General features: G+C 35.0%; 1 protein-coding gene across 2 annotated transcripts in view; it reads left to right on the forward strand.

Moving 5' to 3' along the window:
- Positions 1-9,335, forward strand: part of LOC136032014 (NADH dehydrogenase [ubiquinone] flavoprotein 1, mitochondrial-like) — a 41,398-nt gene extending 32,063 nt beyond the window's left edge. For both annotated transcript variants that reach the window (XM_065712083.1, XM_065712084.1), the window contains exons 8-11: positions 2,221-2,453; positions 3,475-3,683; positions 4,534-4,643; positions 9,087-9,335. In XM_065712083.1, the coding sequence (XP_065568155.1) occupies positions 2,221-2,453; positions 3,475-3,683; positions 4,534-4,643; positions 9,087-9,179 (645 nt within the window). In that variant the 3' untranslated portion in view covers positions 9,180-9,335. The remainder of the gene's footprint in view (positions 1-2,220; positions 2,454-3,474; positions 3,684-4,533; positions 4,644-9,086) is intronic.
- The last annotated feature ends 706 nt before the right edge of the window (positions 9,336-10,041 follow it).

The following is a 10,041-nucleotide window of genomic DNA, read 5'->3' on the forward strand; positions in this document are numbered from 1 at the left end:
TGAAAGTTTTAGTTCAGTTTTTGAGTCAAAAGAGATTGGAGGACAACTAGCCCCCCCCCCCAGTGCCCCTTTTTCCCCAAATGTATCCGATAAAATTTTGAGATAGTCATTTTGTTAAAAATAGTTCAAACGTCATATAACAAAAACTCAGGTGTCGACACAACTCTCCAGGGCCCGGGGACAGGTGTTGTAAATTATGTCCATGAGGCACATAGGGCTCAGATGAAATGGATTCTCGTATAAACTTCAGAGAGGGCTCATTTGATTGGAAACCGAAAGTTCTAGTTCACTTTTTAAGAGTCAAAAGAGATCCGAGGGCAACTAGCCCCTCCACGCTGTTTTTTTCCTCAAACCGGCCCGATAAAAATTTTGAAATAGACATTTTGTTAAAAATAGTTCAAAGGTCAGATAAGAAAAACTCCGGTGTCGACGCAACCCCCAGAGCCTGGGGTCAGGCGTTGTAAGTTATGCTCTGAGGGCACATATTGTTTCTTATGGAAGGGATGCTCGTATAAATTTCGGAGAGGGCTCATTTGACTGGAAATTGAAAGTTCTAGTTCGGAAAAGAGACTATTTCTGATTTAATCTAGTCTGGTCCCTTACACGCCTGCCAACTTTAATCGTCCTAGCTTATCTGGAAGTGCCAAAACTAGCAAATCCCCCAACTCCCCCAAAGAGAGTGGATTCGGTCCGGTTATGTCAATAACGTATCTAGGACATGTCCTTATTCTTTCCACCAAGTTTCATTCCGTTCTCTATACTTTAAGAGTGTTCCGAGATTTCCGGTTTCCCCCTTCTAACTCCCCCCAGTGTCACTGGATTTGGTCGGGATTTAAATAAGAGCTCTGAGACACGAAAGCCTTCCAAATAATAAATTTCATTAGAATCCAATCACCCATTTGTAAGTTAAAAATGCCTCATTTTTTTCTAAGTTTTTCGAGTTACCGAATTAGGTCCCCTCCCAACTCTCCCAAAGAGAGTAGGTCCTATCCGGTTATGTCAATCACGTATCTATGACTTTTGCTTATTCTTCCCACCAAGTTTCATCCTTATCTCTCCACTCTAAGCATTTTCCAAGATTCCACCCCCCCCAACTCCGCCCAATAACACTGGATCTGGTTGGCATTTAAAGTAAGAGATCTTAGTTACGAGGTCCTTATAAATATTAAATTTCACTAAGATCCGATCACTCGTCCGTAAGTTTTTCGTAAGTAATTCGAAAGTAATTTCCCCTCCCCCCCTACTCAACTCCCCCAAAGAGAGTGGATCCAGTCCGGTTATGTCAAGGACTTGTCCTTATTCTCCCACCAAGTTTCATCCCAATCTCTCCACTCTAAGCGTTTTCCAAGATTTCCGGTTTCCCCTCCAACACACCTATGTCACCTGATCCGGTCAGTATTTAAAAAAATATCTCTGAGACACAATATCCTTCTAAATATCAATTTTTATTAAGATCCAATCACCCGTTTGTAAGTTAAAAACACCTCATTTTTTCTAATTTTTCCAAATTAACCGTCCCCCACTCCTCCCCAGATGGTCGAATTGGGGAAACGAATATTTCTAATTTAATATGGTCTGGTCCCTGGTACGCCTGCCAATTTTCATCGTCCTAACTTATCTGGAAGTGCCCAAACTAGTAAAACTGGGGCCGGAGACCGACCGACAGAAATTACGATCGCTATATGTCACTTGGTAAATATTAAGTGCCCTAAAAACAAAAAGAAAAACGAAAGTAAGGCTCGTATTCAAACAATATCCAATATGATGAAGCACCAAAGCACAAACAATAAATCATCGAGGCAACGCGTCTTGTATAGCGTTTGTTTTTCTTTATATGTTTTGTTTAGGCTAGTTTTTTCTTTTTCTTTTTAGTCTCCATTGCTAAAGGCTTCCGAATGTGAGGCCGAAATATTCGGACGTTTATTATTAATTTTGTGTCAAAAAGGCCTTGTTAAAAAGTTGTACCCTTTTGTATTTTCATTACAATAGTAAATGGAGAAGAAGTATGGTACAAGAATCATTGACCTTTTTGACATTTCATTTTTGACAATCGTAAACATTTTTAATCATACTTGTGTACTACTGCGTTGATCGTCCTTTTTATTGTGCATATGAAAGACGTCTGTTTTTTTTATTCTTTAAAAAAAAAAAAATAATGCTTGTATCGTAATTGCAAAACACTCCATAAATATAAATGTTTGTGTCACTTTATATTTATAGACTATCGTCCGCCGTGGTGGGGAGTGGTTCGCCAGTCTTGGGCGCCCTAGAAACTCGGGCACGAAGCTGTTCAATATCTCTGGACACGTGAATAATCCTTGTACAGTGGAAGAAGAAATGTCAATCCCTTTGAAAGAGCTTGTTGAGAAGCATGCTGGGGGTGTTCTCGGAGGTTGGGACAACCTCCTGGCCATTATTCCAGGTGGCTCTTCTGTCCCAATGCTTCCAAAGAAGTAAGTATACATATTTAGAGTTTAATTACAAAGGTTTTCTATTAAATTGTTATTTAAACTCGTGAATTGAAATGGCCATTATGAAGCGTATCTACCAATTGCAAAGGTTCACATAAATTAGAACAGCAAAAACCGGATAAATAAATAAGAACAGAGAAAATTCTTCGCAGAGGAAAAATTAAGCAAATTTTGACGTTTCTTGGTTTTTTTAATTTTAGTTTTGCAAGTCATATGCTTTCATCTATAGACTTTTTATTTCTGTTTGTGTTTTGTGACATGTGTTATATATATATATATATATATATATATATATATATATATATATATATATATATATATATATATATATATATATATATATATATATATATATATATATATATATATATATATATATATATATATATATATTTTTTCACGGCTAGATTTTTCAAGTTTTTCCGTTTCTTACCGTTTAATTCTTCATTTCTTAGTCACTTTTGTTTTGTTTCTTTTGCATTAAAGATGGCTTCGTTGATTCATTTACCAAAATATTTGTTTTTTTTTTCTCACTGGGTGAGAATTTCTCTCCTTGCTCTCCTAACTTGTTTTTAAAGTTGTATCTAGCTAGTACGATCTTAGATCCTTTGAAACGTAAGTTACGAGAGGGCTTCTCAGTTCAGTTAGTTTATTAATGCCAAAGAGAATAAACTGGACGTCGACATGGATGTCGATTAAAGCTTTTTAAAATGTACTAAAAAAACTCTGAACTTGATGAACTTGAAATACGATTGTCAATTAGCTCTCTTAGTACTGTGTGAGCCTATACAGGGACTAAATACATAACCTTAAATAGTGCTTCTCAAATTACGAATGTATATCAGTTAAAGACCCAAAACAGCGAATAAGAGAAAATATTGGACCTTACGGATTAGGCTGAGGGAGATGATAAAAATTAACATATATCTCTGGGTTTCTCTTGGAATTTTGCCAAGCCAAAGTCTTTAAGTCTCTCTAGTATTTAAGTCTTTTTGTTTCATAGCCTATGCGAAGAGGTTCTGATGGATTTTGACTCTCTCTTGGCTGCCCAATCCGGCTTAGGAACTGCTGCTGTTATTGTTATGAACAAACAGACCGACGTTGTCAAAGCCATTGCTCGTTTGTCTGAGTTCTATAAACATGAATCCTGTGGACAATGTACTCCATGCCGTGAAGGAACTGGATGGCTTACTAAAATGATGTATAGATTCGGTAAGCAATATAATTTTATTCAGTGACTAGTTTATGGATAATCAAAAAAATGTTCTTATTTAATATTACAAATTTTGGCAAATAAAGAAAATGTATTTTTGAGGGAAACCATTATGACGATGATATTTTTTGGATTTTATTTTAGGAAAAAAATTGTCCTTACTTTGAGCTAGTTTAGTTTGAACTTGGAAATGCAGGACTAGTATCCCTTTGCAATTTTCAAAGAAAGAAGTAGTAGCCTGTGTTCCAGTAATTTCATTTAAAATGTGACTCGATTTGACCCTAGGTATGTTTCCAATTTCGGGTGTTTTAAATGCTGTTTTTTTTTATAAATAGTTTCTCATTAGGTAGATATAAACTTGATCTAATTATCTTTAGCTTTTTTATTTGAAAGTCCATTGGAATAGCAGAAAAGGTAAAAAAAAACCTGCACGATTTGCACGATACAGTACCTTGCAATCTTTTTTTCTTTTACAATCCAGATAGGAAGGGCTTCTCACTGATAGGATTTGATATCTGCTCTAAAGAATTCCAGCATCCTAAATTGAATGGATTGACAAAACTTTGAAAAAAGTGCCAAAAATATGTATTACATGGAAAATGTAAGACCATTTTAAGAGCTTTGAACCTATACATAGTTTTATTTAGAAACAAAAAATGGGGTGGTCTTTTGCAGAAAAAACACGTGTTACAGCTTGACGAGAACATTTGCGAAACCAATGGTTTCCTTTTTTGGGGTGGTTGGTCCTTCACCAGACGCCAAAAAATGCCAATTTTTATCGTTGAATCAGTAAGTTTGCTTCTGTTTCGCCTTGAATATGTCCCTCTTTTTTATTTTCATTCTTTTTAGTTGATGGTAATGCAAGGCCAGAAGAGATCGATATGATCTGGGAATTGACAAAACAGATTGAAGGCCATACTATTTGTGCTCTGGGTGATGCAGCAGCGTGGCCTGTCCAGGTGAGTGCTTAATAGATTAAGTGTATATCCCATGGAGATGTAATAAAATGTTGCAAGCTCTATTTAGAAGTTTCACTTCACTTTCACAAAAATTGTATGTCAGAGATTTGCCAAACATTCACGCAAAATAAAGCTTTGTGTTGAGCATAGGAACATGTATGCTTTATGCAGGACGATTAAAGGCTTCTCTGAGACAGGATAGAAGCTAGGGGGCCCTGTACAAACATGTAAAACTCAGACATGATTTTGAGAGTTATTTTGACCCTTTTTATTTTTCTTATTTTTTAGATAGATAGATACTTTACCAAAACTAAAACAATAAACGTATTCACATAAAATTGTGTTTTCCCGCCCAATTTACGGTACTAGATATGAGACTGGGCGAACATCTTAATTAACAGTTTATTATGCTTAAAAACGATACAGTTTTTTCTCTTTTTAGCCAATTTTTGCTTATGCCCATTCGCAATGAGATTTTACTAATACAGAGATTTACCTAGCCTTAACTTGAGCCAATCAGAATTTTTATATAGTTTTTCTGCCCAATAGAATCTTCTGTGAAAAATCTGGCGGGCTAAATCTTAGCGCTAGCTAAATCTCGGTATTAGTAAAAACTGCATTGTGAATCGGACTTCACATGGTGTTAAGATGTTGGTGTTTAATATTTTTTAATTACATAGTGCTACAGGTTTGAAATTTGGGGGGTTGATTTTCTCCTCAGAGCTGGGATATCAGTCTTTAATTAATTGTCTTCTGGCGGTTGGAGTTCTTCTAAAGGGGACGAATTAGTTCTTGGGGAGGCCAAAAGGGACTCGGAAACCTACGCAGTTGATCAAAACTTGACTAGATTTCTCAGATATTTGATCAGACCTTAGAGAGATCGCTCATTTACCTTCCTGTTTAAATCTAATTTTATAAACGTACTAGCAAGCAGATGTTTGTTTTAATTGATAATAACGCAAATTTTTTGTAAGACTGGGACAATTTCGATTCTAACGAAACCTCCAATTCTATCAATGAAGTTTCGACTCAAATTCTTGGTCTTTCGATTTGTTTTATTTTTTTACAATAGCCTATTCTAGTCTATGCTTGTCTTCTTTACACCGATAGATGCTTGCTCATAGGGAGGATAGGGTCAGTCCCACCCCCAAGGGACTGGTCCGGAATTTTCTCTTATTCTTTTACGGCCCTCATTCTAAATCACCGCTGAATAATGACTTTGTGTATATGCAACGAAACAGTTTCGATTCTTGAGGGGATTTTCCTCCTTTGCAGAGGCATTGATTAGACCTTGACTAAAATCTCTTTCCTCTAATGGCTGAAAGGTACTTGCACAGGAAAGAAGGTGGCGACTTTGGGTCCATTCTATATAGATTAAATCTGTACACTCTTGGTCGCCAAATAAATTTGGCGGTCTGATTGTCAATTTGATGATCCAGTTGCCTCGTGAACAATTTGCTTCTATTATGTCAGACTTCATCTGTTTACAAGAAGGGACGGTGAACTGTCTAAGAATTTGTCTCTAAAGGAAATCTATAAATCTTTAGATTACTTAATAGTAGTCGGTTTCTTCCTTTGGGAATTGTTTATGTTACTTGGAATATTTTACTCACAAGTTTCGACAAGGACAAAAGACTTAATAAAATATATGTTGACCAAACTAAAAGCAGAACATCCTCAAATGGGTTTAAAGAGTACATAAGAAAAAATTTAAAGAAGTTGGACTCTCATTGGAGGGAGTAGAGAGGGAAGCTGTGAAGAGAGTGGAGGAAAAGCATGCACCGATGTATTGGCCTTGGACGGTCTGGCGGTGTGACGAGTTGTTAGTATATATATATATATATATATATATATATATATATATATATATATATATATATATATATATATATATATATATATATATATATATATATATATATATATATATATATATATATATATATATATATATATATATATATATATATATATATATATATATATATATATATATATATACTATTTTATGAAATCTTTTGTTCGAATAAGTTTTCATTTTAAAAGATATTTAACTTTGGAGCTTCTTCAAAATTATGTGGTCTATTGTTCGTATCTTACCTAACTGATAAAGCATTTTTTTCTCTTTTTTTTTTTTTTTTTTCAAAATGAGTGACACATCATGGGATTAGGAAAGCGTAGATAGTCAAATCGCTATCCTTTTTTCCCTCAATGCTTATCGGATTTGTTTTATTACTAGGAAGGTCCAGTCATAGGATGTGGTATTTCCAGCAAGTGCCGTATGCTCTTTTGTAACTCGGTTTTTCCTATTAATAAGTTCTTTGAACGATTTCGTAACAGCTATAAAACAAAGGAATTTTTTAATTCTGTAGTTGGGTTTGAAGTAAAAACTACAAAAAACTACGATTATGTGAATTCAACGGTTAGGTAATTATCATTTGAAAGGTGTTTAAGTGAGACTTTCTAGCCCTCATTTTTCGTGACTTTCCGGCCCTTAAGAGCAATTAAGGCAATGGCGGATCCAGGTGGGGGTGCGGCCCCCCCCCAACGTAGCTGTGGATTTGGGGATAATATCATATTGCCATATTAAATATCATATTTTTCGTTGAGGGTGAACATTTTTTATTTTTTTTTTTATGGCCGAGTGGTTCTATACCTTACTATTTTTTGTGTCAGTATTTTTACGTTATTTAATTTCATCAGATTTATTAGAAATTTAACCCTCAGCAGATTTTAGATTAAATTTGCGACCATTTCCACAACCTACCTATGGCGTATAATCGTTGAGGTTCCCTTTAAATGCTGGTATTTCTTTGTTTGCAAGTTTATCGGAGTAAAATATTTTAAGCCCCCCTCTAAAAAAATCCCAGATCCGCCCCTGAATTTAAGATTCATTTTTGGTGACTTTCCAGCGCTTAAGGGGGGGAGTCAGGATAGTTTTCTTGGGGTAGGAGGCTAACACATGCGTACATCAATAAAATTAGAGGTACTCGCATCATAAGTAATATCAGTTCTTAGTGGAATAAAAAAGGACAGACAATAAGAATAAAGACTAGTAGTGGTAGAGCCACTGGTAATATTAGAGTTGAAACGGAACTGAAAACAACATTGAGTGCATAAATTCTCTTTGTACCGAACGTCACCTCTTCATCGCCACTAATGGATTGTTTTCAATTATTTAGTACCAAATTTTAGAAAAACTTAAATTAGTGTTTTTACTGGTTCAAAAGGTGATACTAGGTAAAGTTCACACCCGGAACTCCAAATTAGTGAGCGTAAGGACTGTAAGGTATAATTATTCTGCTACTTTTAAGTCTTTCTTGACCCACTTCTGTTATTTCCGGCTTCTGTTTAGTATTTACCTGTAAAACTTGCACAAAACATAGGGTCTGTAAAATGCTTTTTTTCATTTTTGATTTTAAAATCACTAACATTTATCACTCTTTGTTTGTATCTTCTTTCAATTCCTCTTTAATAAAATGTAAAAACATCTTTTTAGACGCACATAAAATCAGAGTGGAAGCTTGCTTGGAATTCTCTAACATTATGTATTAAAACTTAAAAATACATCGGAGACAGCAGCATTTTTTTCTTTTTGAATATTTTAGACTTGAAACGCATCATAAATGTAAACATTGCATGACATTCCAAAATAGAAACCAATATAATTTTCTCTGCGAGAGGCCTCTGATGATTCGACGGCCTTCTTCGGTTCTTAAGCATTTTCGAATTTGTCTGTGTTAATTTTGAAAGATCTAGATACTCAATCATATATCAAATATGTCTATCTTTAATCTCAGATAAATATAGGCTGAGAGAAGAAATTGCGGCTGAGGCTCTTAGATATAATAAATATAGTTTCAAAAAGAAAATCTTAGACCTCATTTAAGTATTGATGACAAGCCTACTTGCATAAGCATAGCATATTATAGTGTAAGTATTAAACTTTGAGTATTTCTTTATTTTCTTTTATTTCTTTGTCTTTTTGGTCATGTTGGGGCTGCCTTCCGTGTACTGCTTGCTCAGCATTTTTTTTCTTGCCCAATGAGAAATAAAGCCGCTTGGCTTTGGTCTCGTTTATTGTACTCAGCTTGTACCAGGAATTTGCCGTACTTCTTGTAGTCAATTGGAATTACAATTAGCTTCACAGAACGTCACGTAACCTCGTCGGTTTCAACTTTTTTTTATGTATCTATAAAGCTTTTGACTGACTTGACTTGATACAGCTGCAACTTTACTCCATAGTAATCAGTACTGATACCAAAAATTGAAGAAACTTTTCATCAGTTCTAAAATTCACTTGTTATTGTCTCCCTTGCTCAAGATCTAAGCAGATATCACAATGCTTTGATTTGTTTTCGAACTTAATTTACTCTGGTACTTATCCCTCTTTTTAATGATTTATGTTCTTTAGATGAAATCTTTATAGATTATTGTTTCTAGGGATTAATCCGTCATTTTCGACCAGAGTTGGAGAGAAGAATGCAGGAGTATGCTGAGAAACATGGACAGACAGAAGTCGCTATATCAAACTGAACTGGAAGGTGCTAGGTAGTAATATCTACCGTTTTAGAAGCGCTAATTCTATTTAAGCTTTACTGTAAATGTCAATACGATCAAGTATGTCACATTATCTTTTGTGAAATTTTTGTTCTACGAAAAGTATTAGACTATTAAAAGGAGAATACCCGATTCAATTTTGTTTCTTCCTAGTTTGGCTGTGTATTTGAGTTTCCCAGAAGCGAAATTGATTAGATTCACAATAATTTTCTGTTATTCCCAGATCTTTCTATCATTGCACTTGATGAACTCATAACTTCTTATTTATGAAGTGAAATCTTCTTAAACAGAGGTATGTGTTCCAAAATAAAATTGAAAGATTGTCTGTTGTGTGAATTTTTTTGCGGGGGGGGGGGAGCTGACATAATTTATTCTGTACTGAAATGTAGCTAAAAACCTTCCTTGTGCCTGAAAAAGTAAACAATATAAAAGAAAAAGAGCAAAGCACCGGGAGATCCAGGGGGGTTCCGGGGCCCCCAAAATTTTTCTGGTGCCCTCTTTTCCTGTTTTTTTTCTTTTTTCACTCTTTTTTAGAATGAATTTGTCAATTTGGTCAATTATTGGCACCTTTGTCGCGCTGCACCCCCAAGATTTTGCTCATTGGCGCTCTTGTTACTTTGGCACTCTTCCTCAAGATTTTGCTCTAGACTCGCCCCTGGAGCAAGGAAGAGAATTATTGCGAAAGATAGGTTTCTAGTTGTGCTTGGTTAGTCAAACTTCAATAGATGGATTTGTGTTCCAAATTTGGTATTCTTTGAATATAAAATATATCTAATGTGCCAGATTTCTTGATTTGGTTTGTATAATTATTCTAGACCGAATATCGGAGTAAGTTTTT

Source organism: Artemia franciscana, chromosome 10, assembly GCF_032884065.1.
Source record: "Artemia franciscana chromosome 10, ASM3288406v1, whole genome shotgun sequence".
Lineage (NCBI taxonomy): Eukaryota > Metazoa > Arthropoda > Branchiopoda > Anostraca > Artemiidae > Artemia > Artemia franciscana.